At 45.9% G+C, this 25,797-nt stretch overlaps 1 protein-coding gene across 1 annotated transcript in view; it reads left to right on the forward strand.

The window, feature by feature from the left end:
• bcar3 (BCAR3 adaptor protein, NSP family member) overlaps positions 1 to 25,797 on the forward strand; it is a 179,788-nt gene that overhangs the window by 55,461 nt on the left and 98,530 nt on the right. Inside the window, exon 3 of the mRNA XM_041208661.1 lies at positions 8,211 to 8,325. Within this exon, the coding sequence (XP_041064595.1) occupies positions 8,211 to 8,325 (115 nt within the window). The remainder of the gene's footprint in view (positions 1 to 8,210; positions 8,326 to 25,797) is intronic.

A 25,797-nucleotide genomic window follows, 5' to 3' on the forward strand; every position in this document is an offset into this window, starting at 1 on the left:
ATAAATGCCTGAAGGGGAAATATTTACAGGCTATGGGGAAGAGTGAGGGAGTGGGATTAATTGGATAGCTCTACCAAAGGGCTAGCACAGGCATAATGGACCGAATGGCCTCCTGCGCTATCATTTTTGTGCTTCTATTAAAGCTTCTCAGGCTACATTCCTATGGCAGTGTTCACAGGGAAGCACTATCCTGCCCTCACCCAGAATGCCAGCAATGTCCAGCAAGGATCACTGGATAGCACTCGGCAGCAGAAAGCCTGTCTAATGTTTGCTAACTGACACCAGCTAATTCTGCAGAGACTGGAGGATTGAAGCTGGAAGCCCCTCAGACTCCATGTTTCAGTACTACATTAGACAGACCCCTGGGACAAGCTCTGTGCCAGATTTTTGTTGAGTTATGGAGACTACGCAGAACACTTTAAAAATGGTGGACGGGACCTGGATCTGGAAGTCCTGCTCCCAATTCCAGCAGGTCCCATTTTTGCTGGTAGTAGAAAGGCAGGGGGTGTGGGGGGTGGTACGGCAGGGATGAAGTGCACAGGGGCGAATTACAAATTGGTACGGCCATTTAAACACAGCGCACAAGACAAGCAGACCCCATTTTCACTCCAGAAACGGCCTCAAGCCTGTCGTGTGTGTTCCATGACTTTATGGTGGAGGTGTAAATGCTCTTGAAGGGTATATAAGGTATGCAAAACCGTCAGGTTGTCAAGTTATTTAAATCCCCTGCCCTTTAAAATTTGAAAAAAATAAATAAATGCTGGCATATGTCTGTGAGAATAATAAAAAAAATCAGTTCTAGCAGTGTAGCTGTTCCTTGAAATAGCCCTAATGCTAGCATTATTACTGTTTAACTGCTTCCAAAACCGATTATCATTATATTGGGGGGCTTTAAGTTTACTGTTTGATTGACAACTGAGGTTATTAAATGATTAGCTGTCTTTGTGGCGTTATGAATACAAATGTTTTTTCTACAAGGGTTTAAGTACTTGAGTGGATTTAAAGAATTGGCTTTCATGAATGAGTTTTTTTTGTATACAGTGAAGTCTGTAATAGATACTTTATTTCATTTCAGCAAGGCTCATGAAGTCTGTCCATGGTGGATACTGCATGAGTTGGCATGGAGGGTGTAAGGGCAAAGGATGGTGGATGGGTAGGGGGGTCTGAGTTAGCATTGGTGTAGGTGCTTTAAGGGCTGTGGGGATGACTGGGAGTCATGGGTTGGTATGAGGGGCGATTGGGGGCATTGGTTGGCATGACTTGGCATGGATGGGGTATGGGGAGTGGGTGGGAAGTGAGGGGGTGTGTGAGGTGAGGGCTCGAGGACCTAATATTTAATGAAACAGCTGGGACAAGGTACCAAAGATCTGAGGCGGGCCTTTTCGCCAGTCTGCCACTGTACTCAGCAGCCCCTGTGGCCACCTCCAATCTGCGTCAGGAGGTGGCGGGCCTGATGTTATCCTTGGCATCCACCCCCCTCCTCCCCCATGGAATGAAAATTGTTCCAGTTCCTGAAGTGGATGCACTGAGCTGGGACATTTCCTGACTTGAATTCCCTGCCTTGATGGTGAAAATCTGGCCCTTCTGTCAGTTTTATTCAGAGATTCTTTTCATATGCTCGGAAACTATTTTAATTGCATCTTATTAAGTCATTGAAGCAGTCTGTGCCCATATGCAGCAAGACCTGGACAACATTCAGGCTTGGACTACTAAGTGGAAAGTAACATTCATGCCTGTGTTGCAATGACCATCTCCAACAAGGGGGAATTTGACCATTTCCCCTGGACCTTCAATCATGTCATCACTAACAGTATCTTGTGGTGGTTTGGGGTGGGGGGGGTGGTGGTGGGCGTTGCCTGGGGGTTACCATTGACCAGAAGCTTAACTGGACCAGCCATATAAATACTGTGGCTACAAGAACAGGTCAGAGGCGGGAACTGTGCAGTGAGTAACTCTCACCTCCTGAATCCTAAAACCTGTCTGCCATGTGCACCTATTGTGTAAAAGAGCAAGGGCAGCAGACATGTGGGAACACCACTGCAAGTTCCCCTCCACAACACAGAATATTCTGACTTGATGATTAAAATGATGATAATGAAGCTACTGGATTGTCATAAAAAAACCCATTGGATTCATGATGTCCAGGAAGGAAATCTGCGTCCCGATTCAGCCTGGCCTATATGTGACCCCTGACCCACAGAACTGCCCTCTGAAATGGCCGAGCAACTCAGTTATGTTCAAGAATGTGGCTTGTCACAACGTGCTTAAGGGATGGGCAATAAATGCTGACCTTATCGACGATGCTCATGCTCCATGAATGAATAAAAAAAAGCCACCGATGTCGCACTCACCACGACCCACTGAACTCCTTTCTTAAATCCTCCACCTTGGCATCAAGAAGCCACTCAAAGAGGACATGCAGGACAAAGCAGCCCGTCTCATCAGCACCCCGTCTACCAACTTAAATGTTCACTCCCTCCACTACTGACGCGTAGTGACAGCAGTGTGTACCATATACAAGGCTCTTTTGACAGCACCTTCCAAACCCCATGACCACTACCACCTAGGAGGACAAGGGCAGCAGATGCATGGGAGCACCACCTACAAGTTTCCCCCCCAAAGCCACTCACCACTCTGACTTGGAAATATATCACCGTTCCTTCACTGTCGTTGGGTCAAAACCCTGGAACTCCCTCCCTAGCAGCACTGTGGGTGTACCTACACCACCTAGACTGCAGTGGCTCAAGAAGGCAGCTCACCACCAACTTCCCAAAGGCAATTAGGGATGGGCAAAAAAGTGCCAGCCTAGCCACCGATGCCCACATCCTGTAAAAGAATTGAAAATCTTTCTTTTCTGTTGTGCTTGCAGTCATAACTTAGCTGGCTCACATCTGTTCAGATGTCACAACATTTTAAAGAAAATGAAGCCAGTCATCTTTCTGCCCTTGAAGAAACTTGGCCTTTACCCTGCTTTCCCTGCCACCATCCACCACCCAGCTGCCAATCAACCCAGCAATTCAGAAGTGATTGACCTCAGGATGTGTCTATTTAGACCATTTCCACATGGCAAGCACAAGAGCAGCTGCCTTAAAGGGACAGGCCTGATTAAACACTTGGAGGAGTTAAACATCATCCTTGGTGTGTTAAGCCAAGATCACCTGTGTGTGACGCCACAGGAGATCAGCTGGTATGAACCACTAACTTCTTTGCGATCCTATACATCTACGGGAGGCGTTGTGCATAAGTAGATGCTGAGGGACACGCCCTACAAGATAATACGTTACAAATACACTAAACAATGATGCTGTTAGCCACAAACATAAGAAAACCCCACATGCACCCCGACCCTCTCCCTGCACCCCTATCCCAGCCTGCTTTTTAACCAGTGTTGCTGTCTGTATGAATGTTTGGGACAAGGTTTCGCAGTTAGACAGCACCAAATTAAAGACATTCCTCCTGGTTACTTTCCACTTCTTCTAGTTGATGCTATAATGTCAGAACATCTGTCCTTGAAAAGTGTTGGTGGTCTGAATGCATTGTTACAACATTACAGTGAAAAGTCTGAGGGAAATTGATGGCTCTGATAATGCCTTTTGATCGGTTGAAGTGTTTATGTCTGGAGAATGAGGGGCCATTCAGCGTGTGTGCCTGTTTACAGATCCCTTCATTAGCTGGCTTGTTAGAGTCAGGTGCAGAGTCCAGCAGCTGACCAGTCACCTTTAACAGCTTCACTTTCCTGCCACACAAAAACTAGCAGAGATTATAGAAAAGCACCTGCGGAGAAAAGCATTGTCAAAACACAAGAACGCAGGGTAATTGAAACTTCTCCCAAATCATACAAGAGGCCTGTTTAAACAGTCATAACATTTACAATAAGATAAGAAAAACAAAGGGTTACAAGGATAGAGCTACAGCCATGATCGTGAAGCAATTTACCCTGGTACCACTCAGCTTAACAAAGCAATACTGATAAACGTTGCAGACTAAAAACATTCTGCTGCCTTTGTTTACCGACCATTTACAATGAATTCAAAGTTAAGCAAAAAAAGTAATTTACAGCAGCCAGCAGATTTTAAACCTGTCACCAGCATGAGGAGCTGATCAAGGCGTGATGAGACAGGGATGCTCTTTGAGGATATGTTTGACAAAAGGACCTTAATCAAACTGACTTTGAGAATAATGCTCTAATTGGCAAGAATCCCTCCTCACTCTGACCAAAGAAAAGACATTGCTATACACCTTTATACCCTCTGTTCCTATTGCAAGCATCACCATGCTGAGAAACCTTAACATGTCAATGTACATCACCTACAACCAATTAAAATGTACAGAGGCTTCTATATCTCAATTTCAATAACAGCTTTTGTTGCTGAGAAAAGAAAACCTAAGGAGTTACATCAAGATACACTAATATATGAAGCCTGGCTCAATTAAATATTTTGTTCACAGGCATAAAGCAATGGTTGAAAACATGGTTCATCATTCAGAAAAGGTTCTCACAATGTTTGCTGTTTAGGATTAATGTGCTGTAAATTTTATGTTAAATATTGTAATGATTATGGTGTTCAAAACTCCAAGTTGTTTTAATGAGTTTGGGCCAGTCTTTTTGGGCCCAGACTTGGCATTGAGCAAGTGTTGCGCGCCCAAACACTGGTTCCCAAAATTGGGCCTCAGGGCCTCCTCTAATTATTCCAGGTGAACTGTCAGAGCTTGTCACCCCTCCGCAGGTATCTCCCCTTTCCCCAGCATTTAGTTTAGGGCAGTGGCCCTCAGGGAAGTTCCAGGAGGGGTTGTGATGGGAGGGGAATGAGGGGTGAGGACAGTGGAATGAGGGTCATTTCTGGCTGGCAGCAGCTGTCAGAAGTACTGGGGAGCCAGGAGGAGCTGTCTTGCACTTTGCTGCTCCACGTTTGTAAAAAGAAAATTTAAAAAGAATATTTAGCCTACCTGTTTAATGGTGGCCAGAAAACTCAGGCAGAGCAGACTTGAGGCCTGCTCCATTCAGGGCTGCACAATTTCTGGAAAAAATCCTTTAACAGATATTAGAACCCTCATTAAAATAACTTGGGGCCTAATGCCTGTTTTTAAGCAGCTGAAAACACAGATGAACGGGTGGTCTTATGATGAGGGAGTGAGTAAATTGGGCTTATATTCTCTGGAGTTTAGAAGTATGAGAGGCAATCTCATTGAAACCTACAAAATTGTGAAGGGGCTTGATAGGGTGGATGCTGAGAGATTGTTTCAGCTTTTTGGAGAATCTAAAACACAGGCCCCTTGTCCTGAGACTATGCTCTTATCATTTAGGACTGGGATGAGGAGAAATTACTTCACTCAAAAGGGTTGTGAATCTTTGGGATTCTCTACCCCAGAGGTTTGTGGATGCACCATCATTGAATACATATAAGGCTGGAATAGACAGATTTTTGGCCCCTCATGGAATCAAGGGATGCAGGACACAGGCAAAAGAGTGGAATTGAAACGCAAGATTAGTCATGATCATATTGAATGGCAGAGCAGGCTCGATGGGCCATAAGGTCTACTCATGCTCCTATCTCTTGAGTTTTTGAGGCTCTAAAGTGGGCAGTTAATGCCCAATCAAGGGTCTCATCCTATCACAGTTGGTATTAACCCAGCGGTGGATGGGGAGCTTGTCATGCAGGGAGCACGACAAGCAAACCCATGTGGTTCTAAGGTAACCCCTACTAGGCTGAAAAGAACAATTAGCATTAATGCTAGGGCCTTTAACCAGACAGAAAATTGGCAGCGAACCAAAGGAGGAGATAGTCGGAGGCTGACTAAAGGCTTAGAGTTCAAATCCTCCTCATAACTCCACCTTTCATACTGACATCAGCCTTATAACTCTTCTTTGCACTGCTTCCATTTTATGAATGTCTCCCTGGTTTCTTGGCAACCAGTATTAGACACAGCTCTTGTCTAATTGTACAGTTTAATCACAATCTTTTTCTACTTTTTACTAGTTTGGCCATGTGGTCCAACATTCCATTGGCCTTGTTGATTGCTGTCGACAACAGTGTGGAGCTTATTAAGATACCTGGATCTCTTTCAACTTTACCCGTAGCCATTTTAACACTATTCATACCATACATGTGTCACTTTGTTTCCTGCCTAATGTGGCACTTTGTACGTGTCTGCAACAAGTTTCATTGGCCATTGTTCTCCCCTGATAGATATTTAGTCCAACTCATTGTGTAATTTCTAATCTGCCTCCTCCAGTTCCAGTGTCCCTCCTAGATCGGGGCTACTGAAAATTTGACCAGTTTGAGTCCAAGGGCTGCATTTTATGTGCTCTGCTGGCCATGTTTTCGGCAAGCAAGGCATGTCAAATAGGACAGGTGCTCACCCTGCCACCTTCCTACCCAACCTGAGCCCATCCCCATAACATTGGGGGGGAGGGGGGGCATGTGCCAAAATTGGCAGCCCGTCTGCCATATTTAGATAGACAATCAAGGGTCAATTAGGCTTGTCAATAAACCAATTGACCCCAATAATATGCTGCCCACACCATAAAACGGTTGGTGTGGGCAGTCAGGTGGGAGTGGGCAGCCCCATTTTTTAAAGTACATTTTTCAAAGGACGGGAAGGAAGGGGGCTGTTCTAACTTTGAGGGCCACCCTTTGAGGATTGGGGGGCAGCCCCCCTTTCCCCCCCACCAAAGATAGAACCCCTCCTTTCTTCCTTTATGCCTTAAACCCACCACTCCCCCCACCACCCCCCTCCAACCTGCCCAAGATACTGGACTTATCTGTTTCCTAGGATCCATTGCAGTCCTGGCAGTGCCCACTAATGCGTTGTTGGTGCTGTCGTGACTGATGGAACTGCTGGCCAATCTGATTGGCCCAACATAAGTTGTCTGCCAAATACCCATTGTTTTCTACCTATCAGTCAATTTTGTAACTATAGAACAAAAACAAAAATACCTGGTCTGACAGCATCTGCGGAGAGGGATACAGTTGATGTTTCGAGTCCGTATGACCCTTCATCAGAACTAAGAAATATAGAAATGAGATGAAATATAAGCTGGTAGAGGGGGGGTGAGTCAGGAAGAGCTCGATAGGGGGCCAGTGATAGGTGGAGGCCAAGAAGACTGCCAAAGATGTCATAGATAAAAGGTCAAAGGGGTGTTGACAGTGGTGATATTATCTAAAGGATGTGCTAATGGGGACATTAAGGGTAACAAGCAGGACAAGCTGGTGGCAGATGGCCTTAGTGGGGGTGTGGTGGGGGGAAGGGATCAAAATGGGCTGTAAGGTGAAGATGAAACAATAGATCGAAATAAATTTAAAAATAGGTGGGAAAAGAAAAATATATTTGTAAAAAAATTATAAATTATTGGAAAAAGGGGGATCGGAAAGGGGGTGGGGATGGAGGAGAGAGTTCATGATCTGAAATTGTTGAACTCAATATTCAGTCCGGAAGGCTGTAAAGTGCCTAGTCGGAAGATGAGTTGCTGTTCCTCCATTTTGCGTGGAGCTTCACTGGAACATTGCAGCAGGCCAAGGATGGACATGTGGGCATGTGAGCAGGGTGGTGTGTTGAAATGGCAAGTGAAGGGAGGTCTGGGTCATGCTTGCGGACAGACCGAAGGTGTTCCACAAAGTGGGTTCTGATGAAGGCTCATATGGACTCAAAAGGTCAACTGTATCCCTCTCCACAGATGCTGTCAGACCTGCTGAGATTTTGCAGGTATTTTTGTTTTTGTTCTAGAATTCCAGCATCCGCAGTATTTTGCTTTTACCTTTGTAACTATAGTTTTGAGCTTACCTGATAGATTTTCATGTAGAGCTCATCATGAAACATTGTAGCATCTGATCGCAATCTGATTAAACGCTAGAAATTCTGTTCATAGTTTGACATGTGCAGAGTTAGTGTATTTACCACAGTCCGTACAGGATGTTGATCATCTAACATACGTTGCACTGACTTCAGTCTCATGTACACAGGCTATAATTGATGTGTGTAGGAGACTATTCACAATCTGATGGATGCAATATACAGATTATAAATACAATATATGATCATTACCTGATATGTACAAGAAATTCTGATCACAGCCTGACCTATACAATCTACTGATCACAGTCGATTCCATGCAGTATACCTGGTACAGTCTGATATACACAGTATACGGTTCATAACCTGATTTACTGTTCTTCCTTTTAACTCGTCGCTCAATCTTTGTTTCTTCCCAGGATTTGCTGCATTTGACAGAAAGTGATCTGAGGGAACTGGGAATTCAGAACCAGACACACAGGACGCATATTGTATCCAGCATCTTCCTCCTTCAGGAGAGGGAGAGACGGAAAGGTATTCCAGTATTAGATCATACTCTTTCTTTTTTGTGTGTGTGTCTGTGTCTGTGTGTGTGTCTGTGTGTGTGCCCATGCGCACCATGCTCCATTGCTGTTGAACTAATGGTCTAATTGTAATGAGAGCTTGGCAGAGAATCTAATGCATCCAACTGTCATTCATGGCTCTGACTCTCACCTCAAAATGAGAAGATTGCAAGTTCAAGCTCCATTCCAGAGATTTGAGCACAAAATTGAGGCTGATGCTGAGGGTGTGCTGCATTGTTGGAAGCACCATCTTTCAGATAAGATGTTAAACTAAAGACCCCTTTGCTGCCTTGGGTGGATATCAAAAATTCTGAATTCGGCAATATTCTGAATAAGAGCAGGGGGGTTCTCCTGGGTACCAACATTTATCTCTCAGCCAGCATCTGAACATGGATGATCTAGTCATTTATTTCATTGGTGTTTGCAGGATCTTGCTGTGTGAAAATTGGCTACCATGTTTCCTACATCATGACAGTGACTATGCTGAAAATGGATCTGATTGGCTGTAGAGTTTGTTGGGATATCCTGAGATAATGAAAGGCATTTCTAAATCTGCATATCCTCCTTTCTTTCTTTTTCTGGAATTTGTCCCCTCCAATGTTTCCTTCACTGCTCCCGAGGTTTCTAACCGCTGCTTGCAAGTGAGGAACCTCGTGAAGCCATTGAGCCTGTTCATCTCAATGGACACTTCTCAATAGATACCATCAACACAGCTGTTTCTTGGGAGGCTGTTTTTGTTAGGAAAAGACAGATTGGGTTCTCTTTCCCACTGCTCCAGTGTTATGACCAACAATAAAGACACACTAAACCCTCCTGCAGAATGGAAATTGTGATGGTAAAGTCGTTTTGTTTGCAGCTGTCCCAGCTGCTGTTATCCATATTTCTGACTGACCCAGAATGTTTATCTGTACTGTGTTCGAGGTACAACAGTGATTTCAAAAGTACTTCAGTGGCTGCGAAGCACTTTGGGACATCCCTCTTCTCTTCTCTTAGACAATCCCTTGGGCCTGAAGATGACTTTCTTCCACTCCGGGGTTGTCGGTCCTGAGGCAACTAAAGTCCAATGCTGGAACCTCGCACTCTGCCACAGGTGGGGCAGGTAGTGTTTGATGAGGCAGGTGGGTGGGATGCTTGGATTTTGGTACAGTTCTTCCGCTGTTTGCCTTTGGCCTCCACCTGGGCCTGTTAGGGATGTTTGAAATGGTCGGCGCCTTTGTGGATGCTTCTTTTCAGGTTTGGGAAATCTCGAGCAAAAGATCCCCAAAAATCAGTGGGGACGTTGCATTTTTTCAGGGACATCCCTGAAACATTTCCTCTGCCCTCTTGGTAACTGCTTGCCGTGAAGAAGCTCGAAGTGGGGAGCTTGTTTTTGGAGTCTTGTGTCAGGCATGTGATGATGTGGCCTGCTGAGCATAGCTGATTAACCATAACTAGTGCCACGATACTGGTGCTGTTGGCCTGAGAGAGGACACTGATATTGGAGACCCTATCCTGCCATTGAATTTGCAGATTTTACAGAGGCATTGCTGGCGATATTTCCCCAGGGATTTAAGGCGTCTGCTGTACATTGTCCATGTCTCTGACGCAAACAGGAGGGCTGGCCTGTAGACCATGAACTTGGAGCCTCTGTGCTCATACACAAGCGTCGTCAGCGTACTGCAGTTTGATGACAGTTTGGGGTGCTCTTGGTTCTGGAATGGAGGTGTTGTGGGTTGAGCAGTTTCCCAATCATCCTGTAGAGTAGCTCCACTCCGACAGAGAGCTTCATGGAGATGGGGTGGAGTATTGTGGCGAGGTAAATGGAAAAGAGCACTGGTGTGATGAGACAGCCTTGCTTGTTCCCAGTTTGCACTCGTATTGGGTCTGTGGCAGACCTGTTGGGAAGGATCACAGTTTGTATGTCATCATGCAGCAAACAGAGGATGGTGATGAATTTCTGCGGGCAGCCAAGTTTGAGGAGGACATTCCACAGTCCCTCCCAGTTGATAGAGTCGTAGGACTTTGTGAGGTCAAAGGTGGCCAGGAACAGAGGTTGCTGCTGCTCTCTGCATTTTTCTTGGACCTGTCTCGCTGTGAAGGTCATGTCCTCTGTGCCTCTAGATGGACGGAATCTGCATTGTGACCCTGGTTGTGCGTTTAAGTCCTTCTCAAGGGCAGTTAGGGATGGGCAATAAATGCTAGCCTAGCCAGCGATGCCCACAACCCATGAAAGAAATAAAAAAACCTTCAGAGATTTGACACCAATCATTTGTGCAGTACTGAGGGAGTGCTGTTGAGTTGGAGGTGCCAGATTTTGGATAAAAAAGAAATAGAGAAGAGTTTTAGACCTGATAGGAGACAGCAGCACCAGCGGAGGGAGAAAGGGTGTGGGAGCAGGGCACAGTGCTGATCAGGGATTGCAACTGGAGCAGAGGATAAAAGAGAGAGAGAGAGCAGGGGGAGAGTGCAGAAATTCAACTGTACCATGCGTCACATGGCCAGAACCTGTCCTCATTCAACTTCCAATTATTGAATCATAGAATAATGTAGCACAGAAGGAGGGACTCAGCCTATTGTGCCTGTGCCAGCTCTTTGATCAACCTATTTAATTAGTCCCACCCCTTTTCCCGTAGCCACATCAATTCTTTCCCTTCAAGTATTGACCCCATACATTTGAATGTCACTAGCGAATCTGCTTTCACCATCCTTTTAGACAGTGCATTCCAGATTATAACTACTCACCTAGAGCTGCAGAATTTTGCCAAAGGTTGCCAAGGGCAATTTTGGCACCTCAGCTACTGCCCCATCTGAAATCAACTGCATTGCCACATGTCACGGTTCAAGTGTGGCAACTTTTATTCTGTCTGGGTATAGCTGCACTTGACAGCTAAAGGCACGGCCGCCACTGATGGGACAATAGAACCCAGGGCTGTGCAACCTTCTGACTTGGATCTATATTGCCGTTCTTTCATCATTGTCGAAATCCCTTATAGAGGATTGTTGAGGGAACTCCATCAACACAAGACTGCAATAACTCAGGGAGAAGGTCCACACTACCAGCTCTGGCTATCTCGAAGATAGATAAACAATGAAGCTTTGCCAACCTTTGCCACATCCCATGAGCAAATAATTTCTTAAAAATCAGAATCTCCACAAACAACACAAAAAACATTGAGATAAAAACAAAAACTGCGGAAATCCAAAACAAAAACAGAATTACTTGGAAAAACTCAGCAGGTCTGACAGCATCGGCGGAGAAGAAAAGAGTTGACGTTTCAAGTCCTCATGACCCTTCAACAGAATTGGGTGAATCCAAGGAGAGGGGTGAAATATAAGCTGGTTTAAGGTGGGGGGGGCGGTGTGGGGGTTGGGTGGGGGGAAGAGAAGTGGAGGGGGGTAGTGTGGTTGTAGGGACAAACAAGCAGTGATAGGAGCAGATAATCAAAAGATGTCACAGACAAAAGAACAAAAGAACACAGAGGTGTTGAAGTTGGTGATATTATCTAAATGAATGTGCTAATTAAGAATGGATGGTAGGGCACTCAAGGTACAGCTCTAGTGGGGGTGGGGGGCATAAAAGATTTAAAAATAATGGAAATAGGTGGGGAAAGAAAAATCCATATAAATTATTGGAAAAACAAAAGGAAGGGGGAAGAAACAAAGGGGGTGGGGATGGAGGAGGGAGTTCAAGATCTAAAGTTGTTGAATATAATATTCAGTCTGGAAGGCTGTAAAGTGCCTAGTCGGAAGATGAGGTGCTGTTCCTCCAGTTTGCGTTGGGCTTCACTGGAACAACGCAGTAAGCCAAGGACAGACATGTGAGCAAGAGAGCAGGGTGGAGTGTTAAAATGGCAAGCGACAGGGAGGTTTGGGTCATTCTTGCGGACGGACCAATGTGGTCTCCTCTACATTGGAGAGACCAAACGTAAACTGGGCGACCGCTTTGCAGAACACCTGCAGTCTGTCCGCAAGAATGACCCAAACCTCCCTGTCGCTTGCCATTTTAACACTCCACCCTGCACACTTGCCCACATGTCTGTCCTTGGCTTACTGAATTGTTCCAGTGAAGCTCAACGCAAACTGGAGGAACAGCACCTTATCTTCCGACTAGATACTTTACAGCCTTCCGGACTGAATATTGAATTCAACAACTTTAGATCTTGAACTCCCTCCTCCATCCCCACCCCCTTTCTGTTTCTTCCCCCTTCCTTTTGTTTTTTCCAATAATTTATATAGATTTTTCTTTTCCCACCTATTTCCATTATTTTTAAATCTTTTATGCTCCCCCACCCCCACTAGAACTATACCTTGAGTGCCCTACCATCCATTCTTAATTAGCACATTTGTTTAGATAATATCACCGACTTCAACACCTCTTTGTTCTTTTGTTCTTTTGTCTGTGACATCTTTTGATTATCTGCTCCTATCACTGCTTGCTTGTCCCTACAACCACACCACCCCCTCCACTTCTTTCTCTCTTCCCCCCCCCCCCCCACCCACCTCCACCTTAAACCAGCTTAAATTTCACCCCTCTCCTTGGATTCACCCAGTTCTGTTGAAGGGTCATAAGGACTCGAAACGTCAACTCTTTTCTTCTCCGCTGATGTTGCCAGACCTGATGAGTTTTTCCAGGTAATTCTGTTTTTGACTCAAAAAACATTGTTTGTGCAAAATGTGAGGGGGAAATGGCCCCTAGGTAGTTTTTTTTTAGCAGAGGTAGTGGCACAGTTCTACAACAGTGGCAGCTCCAGGAACTCCTAGAATAATACTTAGGATAGATATGTGTAGATAATTCACAAAATCATCACTCCTCATTATAACATGGGTGAGAACAGCCTGAAATGTTCTTGGGTAGGTCTGCAGCCATTGGACTCTTGGGGTTAGAAATTGGACCATGTTTCAAAGATCCTGAGGGGACTTGACAAGGTGGATGCAGAAAGGATTCCCCTTGTAGGAGAGACTAGAACTAGGGGACACAGTTTAAAAATAAGGGGTCTCCCATTTAAGACAGAGATGAGGAGAATTGTTTTCTCTGAGGATCATGTGTCTTTGGAACTCTTTGCCGCCAGAGAATGGTGGAGGCGGGGTCATTGAATAGTGGATGCTTGACTAACAAGGGAGTCACAGGTTATGGGGGTAGGTGGAATGTGGAGTTGAGGCTGCAGTCAGATCTGCCAAGAACGTATTGAATGGCGGAGTAGGCTTGAGGGATCTAATGGCCTCCTCCTGTTTCTAATTCCTATGTATGTTTACAGACTGTGGTAATCTGATGTGTAATATATCTTTAAGAAGACTGTTATAATAGACCACATGATCTTATTAGCCAATGTCAGAGGTAGCACGGGCAACCTCAGTAGTCTGTAGATAGTAGTCTGGAGTAAGAGTCTGTAATGTAGATAGGGTTTTAGTTCTAAGCACACAAGTGTTCCTGCTGAGTTCCTTTGTAAATAAATAGAATGTGTTCTACATAAGAACCGTCTGCTGATCTGCTATGTCTATGGTACCGACTCGGTCATCCTGAAACAAGCATGTGACCCGGATCCATTAGTCTAACTAAACTAGTGACCAAGGATCCAACAAACTGGAGATGAGTTGAAAAAAGCAGGAAAAAGCCAGGAAGATGGTAAAAAAAGCAAGAAAAGGGAGGAAGGAAATCAAGTGAACTGAAATCGGGCCATACCTCACACGATAGTTTTAAGTAGAATTTCCATTCTAATCATTGAAGCAGTCCCCTCAAAGCATGCTGCAGTTTGGAACAGTTGACCCTTTCAACCCAACAGTGGAAAATTGGTCTCATTATGTTGAACACCCCGCGTTCTTTTTCCAAGTTAATGACATTGCGGGGGAGAAGAAGAAGCACCGATCTTCTCCTCCACGTATGGGAGTAAGATTTATGGATTAATCCGAAGTTTAATGACACCCAGTGCCTCGGATTCAAAAGCCTGTGAAGAACCATTACCAGCCCAAGTCCTCGGTAATGACGTAATGGTTCAAATTTAACTTGAAGTGGAGCCCCAGGGGTGACAGTCACTTGTTATGCGGCAAGCCTAAAGCAACAGAATATTGCGAGTTTTGTACACCTATAAATGATATGCTTAGAGATCATTTCGTGTGTGGTATAAATGAAGATACGATTCAGAAGAGATTACTGTCTGACACAAATTTGGATTTTTAGAAGGCACAGGAAATGACACTGGCAATGGAAGGTGCAGCGAGGGACTTGGAGCACAAAATGGCGCTGTCCTCTACATTGGGTGGGGAGCCCCAGCCAAAAAGGGTGCAAAAATGCACAACTCTGATGAGAAGCGGGAAGCAGTCACAGCTTTCAGACAAATAAAAAGAAATGACTGTGTGCAACGAAAACACAGAATAATGGTAACAGAGGTGGGAGCAGCCAACTTTGTAATGAATCGAAGTTTAAAAATATTGAATGCTTTCACTTTCATTGAAACGGACACCTCGTGAGACATTGCAAGGATAGAATCAGGCAGACTGTCAATCAAAAGAAAAAAACCCTGTGAGATTCATAACATCGAAGAGCCTGAGGTAATAGAGTGAGATATTTATTCGTTGTATAGTTTAAAGGTAGGAAGAACAGAAGCAATCCATGTAACAGTGAGGATGAATAATAGGCCTATCAGAATGAAGGTAGGTACAGGGGCATCCACTACAGTGATAGGTGAGCATACTTTTAAGCACCTGAATCATAGGAAATGTAAATTAAATTTGGAAGAAACTGATGCGAAATTGAAAACTTACAGGGGAGAAGACATCAAAATCAAAGGCATAAGCAGGGTTACTGCACAGTACAGAAGTCAATCAGTGAAATTACCCTTGATGGTGGTAGCAGGTGAGGGGCCAAGTCTCCTTGGATGAAACTGACTGAAAGAAATTAAATCGGATTGGACTGAGATCTTCCAACTGAGAGCCAGTGGGTTACCTGAGCTACTACAAAACTGCACTTTGGTTTTCCAAGATCAGCTCAGGAAGAAAAAATTCACTGCCTTTTGGTGTATCTTTTGCATGCGCCATATTCCAGAGGACAATGGAAAATTTACTGCAGGGCTTGCCTCATGTTGTAGTTTATTTAGATGACATTCTAGTGACAGGACTCGCTGAAAAGGAGCATTCAGCGCACTTGGAAGAAGTTTTGAAGCATTTTTCACAGCTGGGAGTGTTTAAAAATAGAAAAGCGCACGTTCCAAGAGAAAGAGGTAATTTATTTAGGTAGATGCACAGGGCCTCCATCTGGTTGAAGAAAAAGCAAGAGCCATTAGAGAGGCACCAGCACCAAGGAACACCTCCGAACTAAAATCATTCTTGGGGATGATCAATTACTATGGATGCTTTTTGCCTAATTTGTTGACAGAATTGGCACCCTTGTATTCTCTAGTCAAGAAAAAACAATGTTGGTCTTGGCAACAGAAAGAAGCTTTTGCAAAGGTGAAACAGCTGTTACACTCATCCACCCTATTAGTACATTTTGACCAAAGAGAAGAGTTAGTTCTGGCATGTGATGCATCTCCTTATGGAGTGGGAGCTCCCATTAAATGGCTCAGAACAACCTATTGGATATGTATTAAGAACACTCAACACAGTGGAAAAGGGATACTCACAGATAGAAAAAGAGTGCTTGTCAATCATCCTTGGTGTCAAGAAATTTCACCAGTAGGCACACTGTCATTTTACTATCATTCCGGATCACAAGCCTTCATTTGGATTGTTCAGCGAGGACAAGGCTATACCACCCATAGCCTCAGCAAGAATACAGAGGTGGGCGTTGATCCTGGCAGCGTATGGGTATACTTTCATCCACAGGCCTGGAAATCAATTTGCAAGAGCTGATGCGCTTAGTCGTTTGCCTTTGACGCGAATGTTCCAGTTCCTCAAGAACTTGTTTTATTATTGAACTTCTTAGATCCATCACTGATATGTATAAGACAGATTAGAGATTGGACAAGTCGAGACCCAGCCTTATCCAAAGTACGAGAACAAGTTCTTCACGGTTGGTCACAAGAACAGGAATCTAATGAAATGAAACTATATTTTCACAGAAGAGATGAGATAACCAGCCAGGATGGTATCTTATTGTGGGGAGCTAGAGTGATTGTTCCTCTAAAAGGATGAAAGCCATTGTTAACTGAACTACATAGTGCACACTCAGGTATTTCCTGAATGAAGACCATAGCATGCAGCTACCTATGGCGGCCTAGAATGAATGAGAAATAGAGAATTCAGTGCATTGTTGTATACAGTGTTAGCAAGTGCTAAAGTTACCTCCAGCAGCTCTGTTACATCTGTGGGAGTGGCCAGGAAGGCCATGGGTACGATTGCATATTGACTTTGTGGGACCTTTCATGGAGACAATGTTTCTCCTTGTTGATGCTCACTCAAAATGGATGGACATATATGAAGAAAAGTCACCAACATCTTCTGCTACAATTGATAAACTACGACAAAGTTTCACCAACAACCAACTACCAGAAGTGGTTGTATCAGACAGCGGCAAGGCATTTACGAGTGCTGAGTTTCAATGGTTTATCAGCCTCAACAGTATTACTCGTGTAAAAACTTCACCATACCACCCTTCTTGAATGGACTGACTGAGCGAGCAGTTCAAACATTCAAATATGGCATGAAGAAATTAACTGGACACTCCATAGCGACCAAGTTAGCATGTTTTCTTTTCCAATATAGAAGCACCCCTCACATAGCAATAGGTGTCACACCTGTTGATGAATCATCATCTCAGAACGAGATTGAGCTTAATAATGCCAAATTTAGGGGGAGAAGGTCGAAAAGAGTCAGGGAAGTTAGAAAATTGTACATGATTGGCATAGTCATGACAGAAAGTTTACCGCAGGGGAGAGAGTACATGGGAAAAATTTTTGTGAAGAATCTAAATGGTTACCATGTGAAAGTAGAAGACTGAATCAAATGGAAACATATAGATCATATAGGAGAAACAAAGTATCAGGAAATGATTCCTCCAGTGTTCACGACTGCGACAACATCTCCTGTTGAAAGGACCCAACTGAGTACAGATGTGTCTGAAGGGTCGGCTGTACCTGCAAGAGTTGAGGAAACAGATTTGCAGGTGCCCTCGGAAGAACCTGGACAGCATCAGAAAAGCAGGTTCCTGACAAAATATCTGAAGCTGTAGAGCTGAGGCGTTCTACACGCATAAGGAAACCCCCAGAAAGACTGAATTTGTAAGTTACTTAAACAAAAACAGAATTACCTGGAAGAACTCAGCAGGTCTGGCAGCATCGGCGGAGAAGAAAAGAGTTGACGTTTCGAGTCCTCATGACCCTTCGACAGAACTTGCGTTCGAGTCCAAGAAAGAGTTGAAATATAAGCTGGTTTAAGGTGTGTGTGTGGGGGGCGGAGAGATAGAGAGACAAAGAGGTGGAGGGGGGTGGTGGGGGTGTGTGGTTGTAGGGACAAACAAGCAGTGATAGAAGCAGATCATCAAAAGATGTCAACGACAATAGTACAATAGAACACATAGGTGTTAAAATTAAAGTTGGTGATATTATCTAAACGAATGTGCTAATTAGGAATGGATGGTAGGGCACTCAAGGTGGGTTTTTTTTTAATATATAATGGAAATAGGTGGGAAAAGGAAAATCTTTATAATTTATTGGAAGAAAAAGGGAAGGGGGAAACAGAAAGGGGGTGGGGATGGGGGAGGGAGCTTATGACCTAAAGTTGTTGAATTCAATATTCAGTCCAGAAGGCTGTAAAGTCCCTAGTCGGAAGATGAGGTGTTGTTCCTCCAGTTTGCGTTGGGCTTCACTGGAACAATGCAGCAAGCCAAGGACAGACATGTGGGCAAGAGAGCAGGGTGGAGTGTTGAAATGGCAAGCGACAGGGAGGTTTGGGTCATTCTTGCGGACAGACCGCAGGTGTTCTGCAAAGCGGTCGCCCAGTTTACGTTTGGTCTCTCCAATGTAGAGGAGACCACATTGGGAGCAACGGATGCAGTAGACTAAGTTGGGGGAAATGCAAGTGAAATGCTGCTTCACTTGAAAGGAGTGTTTGGGTCCTTGGACGGTGAGGAGAGAGGAAGTGAAGGGGCAGTTATTGCATTTTTTGCGTGGGCATGGGGTGGTGCCATAGGAGGGGGTTGAGGAGTAGGGGGTGATGGAGGAGTGGACCAGCGATCCCTACGGAATGCCGATAAGGGGGGTGAAGGGAAGATGTGTTTGGTGGTGGCATCATGCTGGAGTTGGCGGAAATGGCGGAGGATGATCCTTTGAATGCGGAGGCTGGTGGGGTGATAAGTGAGGACAAGGGGGACCCTATCATGTTTCTGGGAGGGAGGAGAAGGCGTGAGGGCGGATGTGCGGGAGATGGGCCGGACACGGTTGAGGGCCCTGTCAACGACCGTGGGTGGAAAACCTCGGTTAAGGAAGAAGGAGGACATGTCAGAGGAACTGTTTTTGAATGTAGCATCATCGGAACAGATGCGATGGAGGCGAAGGAACTGAGAGAATGGGATGGAGTCCTTACAGGAAGCGGGGTGTGAGGAGCTGTAGTCGAGATAGCTGTGGGAGTCGGTGGGTTTGTAATGGATATTGGTGGACAGTCTATCACCAGAGATTGAGACAGAAAGGTCAAGGAAGGGAAGGGAAGTGTCAGAGATGGACCACGTGAAAATGATGGAGGGGTGGAGATTGGAAGCAAAATTAATAAATTTTTCCAAGTCCTGACGAGAGCATGAAGCGGCACCGAAGTAATCATCGATGTACCGGAGAAAGAGTTGTGGAAGGGAGCCGGAGTAGGACTGCAACAAGGAATGTTCCACATACCCCATAAAGAGACAGGCATAGCTGGGGCCCATGCGGGTACCCATAGCCACACCTTTTATTTGGAGGAAGTGAGAGGAGTTGAAGGAGAAATTGTTCAGTGTGAGAACAAGTTCGTCCAGACGGAGGAGAGTAGTGGTGGATGGGGATTGTTCGGGCCTCTGTTCGAGGAAGAAGCTAAGGGCCCTCAGACCATCCTGGTGGGGGATGGAGGTGTAGAGGGATTGGACGTCCATGGTGAAGAGTAAGCGGTTGGGGCCAGGGAACTGGAAATTGTTGATGTGACGTAAGGTGTCAGAGGAATCACGGATGTAGGTGGGAAGGGACTGGACAAGGGGAGAGAGAAGGGAGTCAAGATAACGAGAAATGAGTTCTGTGGGGCAGGAACAAGCTGAGACGATCGGTCTACCGGGGCAGTTCTGTTTGTGGATTTTGGGTAGGAGATAGAAGCGGGCCGTCCGAGGTTGGGCGACTATTTTATCTGTGTAAACAATTTGATATTTTGTGAAAAATTGTAACTGTAAATTATATTTCTGAGTAAAGGGGGAGGAATGTAGTAATCTGATGTGGAATGTACCTTTAAGAAGAATGTTATAATAGAAGATCACATAATCTTATTATCCAATGACAGAGTAGTGAGGGCTGGTCTTAGTAGTCTGTAGTCAGTAGGAGTAGGCTAGAGTAAGAATCTGTAATGTAGAGCCAGTGTTTTAGTTGTAAGTACACAAGTGTACCACTGAGTTCCTTTTTTAAATAAATAGTGTGTTTTACACACGTATGTGTTCAACCGTCTACTGAGCTGCTAAGTCTATGGTACGACTCGATCATCCTGACACAAGCGTGCAACCCAGATTCAACGTCCAGCTAAACTAGCAACCAAGAATCCAACACAGACATAAAACATGGTGCCAACAAGACCCAATGTTGCACCACGAAAATGCCTGAAAAACATCTGACTGGAAAATTGGACCGTTTTTCACACAACCCCCTAAAACAGACATTTGACCTCATGCATATACTAATGATGGAATTCCATGATGTCCCTGAGGTTTCTACGTAGGATTGGGAGCATTTCCAAGCAAATTCCTGACCATTTGCAGTGAGACTACTTTGTCTTGTTCTGATATCTGCAGCTAACAGTTCCCCAGCTGTACTGCATGGTGTAAATGTGCATTCTTGTTGTGCGCAATGCTCCATTGAACTTCTCTTTCCTGTTCCTCTTAAACTCCAAATATCCCATCCTATATAGTCCTCCTCCTCCTCCTTAGGAACATAGAAACTAGGAGCAGGAGTAGGCCAATCGGCGCTTCAAGCCTGCTCCGCCATTCAGTATGAAAATGGCTGATCCTCTATCTGAACACTATACTCCTGAGCTCTCCTCAGACGCCTTGATGCCTCTAGAGTCCAGGAATTTATCTATTTCCTTCTTAAGTATATTCAGTGACTTTGCCTCCACAACCTTCTGTGGTAGAGAATTCCATAGATTCACCACCCTCTAAGTGAAGAAGTTTCTCCTCATCTCAGTCTTAAATAGTCTACCCCATACCCTCAGACTGTGACCCCTTGTTCTAGACCACCCCCCCACCCCACACCCACCCCCAGCCAGAAGAAACGTCATCCCTGCATCCAGTCTGTCCATCCCTGTCAGTGTATTATATGTTTCAATGAGATCCCCTCTCATTCTTCTAAACTCCAGTGAATACAGGCCTAGCCGATCCAATCTCTCGTCATACGACAATCCTGCCATCCCAGGAATCAGTCTGGTGAACCTATGCTGAAATCCCTCTATGGCAAGTATTTCCTTTCTTAAGTAAGGAGACCAAAACTGCACACAATACTCCAGGTGTGCTCTCTCCATGGCCCTGTAAAGCTGCAGTAAGACATCCTTCCTGCAATCTTATTGTGTCGACATCAAGACACCCCAATGTCTCCTACATTAAGTATTTATTTTTTTCTCAGACCTCAAAGCTGTGGAAATACTTCTCTCCCTCGGGCTTTCATTCCTCCCATAGCCGTCGGGCTTTTGAAACCAAACTTGGCATCAACTCATCGTGAAGCACCTGTTGACAGCATCTCTTTTTTTCACTCCTATCTACATTTCCTAATGCCTTTTCATCAAGGGTCAGGGGTGAAAATAGCCAGAAAATCTGCAGCCCCCCCTCCTGGTCTCCCATCAGATTGAAAAGCCAGCAGTGCCTTTATGGGAAAGACATAAACATCCTGGAAAGGGGCTCCATTTTTAATAATGTTTCACATTTTCTCAATCTTGTTAGATAATGTCACACTAATATGATGCAGCCACACAGTAACTTTACTTTCAAATATTACAAACCCACCGACTCCCACAGCTATCTCGACTACAGCTCCTCACACCCCGCTTCCTGTAAGGACTCCATCCCATTCTCTCAGTTCCTTCGCCTCCGTCGCATCTGTTCCGATGATGCTACATTCAAAAACAGTTCCTCTGACATGTCCTCCTTCTTCCTTAACCGAGGTTTTCCACCCACGGTCGTTGACAGGGCCCTCAACCGTGTCCGGCCCATCTCCCGCGCATCCGCCCTCACGCCTTCTCCTCCCTCCCAGAAACATGATAGGGTCCCCCTTGTCCTCACTTATCACCCCACCAGCCTCCGCATTCAAAGGATCATCCTCCGCCATTTCCGCCAACTCCAGCATGATGCCACCACCAAACACATCTTCCCTTCACCCCCCTTATCGGCATTCCGTAGGGATCGCTCCCTCCGGGACACCCTGGTCCACTCCTCCATCACCCCCTACTCCTCAACCCCCTCCTATGGCACCACCCCATGCCCACGCAAAAGATGCAACACCTGCCCCTTCACTTCCTCTCTCCTCACCGTCCAAGGACCCAAACACTCCTTTCAAGTGAAGCAGCATTTCACTTGCATTTCCCCCAACTTAGTCTACTGCATTCGTTGCTCCCAATGTGGTCTCCTCTACATTGGAGAGACCAAACGTAAACTGGGCGACCGCTTTGCAGAACACCTGCGGTCTGTCCGCAAGAATGACCCAAACCTCCCTGTCGCTTGCCATTTCAACACTCCACCCTGCTCTCTTGCCCACATGTCTGTCCTTGGCTTGCTGCATTGTTCCAGTGAAGCCCAACGCAAACTGGAGGAACAACACCTCATCTTCCGACTAGGGACTTTACAGCCTTCCGGACTGAATATTGAATTCAACAACTTTAGGTCGTAAGCTCCCTCCCCCATCCCCACCCCCTTTCTGTTTCCCCCTCCCCTTTTTTTTTCCCAATAAATTATAAAGATTTTCCTTTTCCCACCTATTTCCATTATATAAATAAAAAAAAAACCCCACTAGAGCTATACCTTGAGTGCCCTACCATCCATTCTTAATTAGCACATTCGTTTAGATAATATCACCAACTTTAATTTTAACACCTATGTGTTCTATTGTACTATTGTCGTTGACATCTTTTGATGAGCTGCTTCTATCACTGCTTGTTTGTCCCTACAACCACACCCCCGCCCCCCCGCTCCACCTTTGTCTCTCTATCTCTCCGCCCCCCCACACACACACCTTAAACCAGCTTATATTTCAACTCTTTCTTGGAGTCGAACGCAAGTTCTGTCGAAGGGTCATGAGGACTCGAAACGTCAACTCTTTTCTTCTCCGCCGATGCTGCCAGACCTGCTGAGTTTTTCCAGGTAATTCTGTTTTTGTTTTGGATTTTCAGCATCCGCAGTTTTTTTGTTTTTATCTCTGTGTTTAATTGACTGCCACTGCTCTTCAAGAAATGCCTACCTCCTTGAAGAAGTTCTGTTCCTCTCTGCGACAAGATTTCCGTATCTCTCTGTTGTCTTGCTCACCTTCCTTGCTTTCCATTTCCCTCCTAGTGTTTGACAAGGTGTTTACTAAAACCCGCTTTCACAGCCATATCTCCTTTCTCAGTGACTGTCTCCGTCTCCGACTTACCCCACGTGGATTTCAACTGAAATTCCACCCCTCATGCTTCGAACCCACCCAGGATTACAGGTATCTCCGGGACATAAAACGTTTCTCGGACTGCTGTTCCCGTCACATTCTGAAATCCACACTCAGTGCCATGCGCCGCCATATGAACACACTCGACCTCTCCCTCCAGCAGCACCGCCGTACCCTTTTTCAAAGCTGCGCGTGCCCCCAGTTTCATTTTATCCTTCGGCTCATCCGACGCCTCAACAAGAAACTTTTTCTCTTTCTCTCAAGTGCTAAGGAATGCAAGCTGCAACAACTCATTGACACCAACACCCATCTAGGACCCTCCACCCCTGCCTGTTCCTCCGTCCCCACCCTTTCTTCCAATCCCAACCCCAGCCGTGTATTCACTATACCCCCTGACCTTCCCCTCTCCGATGCTGAACGTTCAGTGCTCAGCAAAGGACTTAATTTCATACCCTTACGCCCTCACCTCAATGAATTTCGGGCTCGGCTTGATGCTGAACTCTTCTTCCGCCGTCTTCGTCTCCGGGCTCACTTCTTTGGGCAGGAGTCCTCTCCCAGTTCAACGGATCCTTTTACCCATCTCCAATATTCTCCCTCCACCTGGACCCCTCCCTCTGGATTCTTACCTTCTCTTGATCTTTTCATTGAGAACTGTCGGCGCGACATTAGTCGTCTCAATTTCTCTGCTCCTCTCACCCATTCTAACCTGTCTCTCTCTGAACTTACTGCACTCCATTCTCTCAGGTCCAACCCTGACATTGTCATCAAACCCGCTGACAAGGGTGGTGCTGTTGTTGTCTGGCGCACTGACCTCTACCTCGCGGAGGCTGAGCGTCAACTCGCAGACACTTCCTCCTACCTCTCCCTGGACCATGACCCCACCACTGAATATCAAGCCATTGTTTCCAGGACTGTCACTGACCTCATCTCCTCTGGGGATCTCCCTCCCACAGCTTCCAACCTGATAGTCTCCCAACCTCGGACGGCCCGCTTCTATCTCCTACCCAAAATCCACAAACAGAACTGCCCCGGTAGACCGATCGTCTCAGCTTGTTCCTGCCCCACAGAACTCATTTCTCGTTATCTTGATTCCCTTCTCTCTCCCCTTGTCCAGTCCCTTCCCACCTACATCCGTGATTCCTCTGACACCTTACGTCACATCAACGATTTCCAGTTCCCTGGCCCCAACCGCTTCCTCTTCACCATGGACGTCCAATCCCTCTACACCTCCATCCCCCACCAGGATGGTCTGAGGGCCCTTAGCTTCTTCCTCGAACAGAGGCCCGAACAATCCCCATCCACCACTACTCTCCTCCGTCTGGCTGAACTTGTTCTCACACTGAACAACTTCTCCTTCAACTCCTCTCACTTCCTCCAAATAAAAGGTATGGCTATGGGTACCTGCATGGGCCCCAGCTATGCCTGTCTCTTTATGGGGTATGTGGAACATTCCTTGTTGCAGTCCTACTCCGGCCCCCTTCCACAACTCTTTCTCCGGTACATCGATGATTACTTCGGTGCCGCTTCATGCTCTCGTCAGGACTTGGAAAAATTTATTAATTTTGCTTCCAATCTCCACCCCTCCATCATTTTCACGTGGTCCATCTCTGACACTTCCCTTCCCTTCCTTGACCTCTCTGTCTCAATCTCTGGTGATAGACAGTCCACCAATATCCATTACAAACCCACCGACTCCCACAGCTATCTCGACCACAGCTCCTCACACCCCGCTTCCTGTAAGGACTCCATCCCATTCTCTCAGTTCCTTCGCCTCCGTCGCATCTGTTCCGATGATGCTACATTCAAAAACAGTTCCTCTGACATGTCCTCCTTCTTCCTTAACCGAGGTTTTCCACCCACGGTCGTTGACAGGGCCCTCAACCGTGCCCGGCCCATCTCCCGCGCATCCGCCCTCACGCCTTCTCCTCCCTCCCAGAAACATGATAGGGTCCCCCTTGTCCTCACTTATCACCCCACCAGCCTCCGCATTCAAAGGATCATCCTCCGCCATTTCTGCCAACTCCAGCATGATGCCACCACCAAACACATCTTCCCTTCACCCCCCTTATCGGCATTCCGTAGGGATCGCTCCCTCCGGGACACCCTGGTCCACTCCTCCATCACCCCCTACTCCTCAACCCCCTCCTATGGCACCACCTCATGCCCACGCAAAAGATGCAACACCTGCCCCTTCACTTCCTCTCTCCTCACCGTCCAAGGACCCAAACACTCCTTTCAAGTGAAGCAGCATTTCACTTGCATTTCCCCCAACTTAGTCTACTGCATTCGTTGCTCCCAATGTGGTCTCCTCTACATTGGAGAGACCAAACGTAAACTGGGCGACCGCTTTGCAGAACACCTGCGGTCTGTCCGCAAGAATGACCCAAACCTCCCTGTCGCTTGCCATTTCAACACTCCACCCTGCTCTCTTGCCCACATGTCTGTCCTTGGCTTGCTGCATTGTTCCAGTGAAGCCCAACGCAAACTGGAGGAACAACACCTCATCTTCCGACTAGGGACTTTACAGCCTTCCGGACTGAATATTGAATTCAACAACTTTAGGTCGTAAGCTCCCTCCCCCATCCCCACCCCCTTTCTGTTTCCCCCTCCCCTTTTTTTTTCCCAATAAATTATAAAGATTTTCCTTTTCCCACCTATTTCCATTATATAAATAAAAAAAAAACCCCACT

Source organism: Carcharodon carcharias, chromosome 16 (genome assembly GCF_017639515.1).
Source record: "Carcharodon carcharias isolate sCarCar2 chromosome 16, sCarCar2.pri, whole genome shotgun sequence".
Taxonomy (NCBI): domain Eukaryota; kingdom Metazoa; phylum Chordata; class Chondrichthyes; order Lamniformes; family Lamnidae; genus Carcharodon; species Carcharodon carcharias.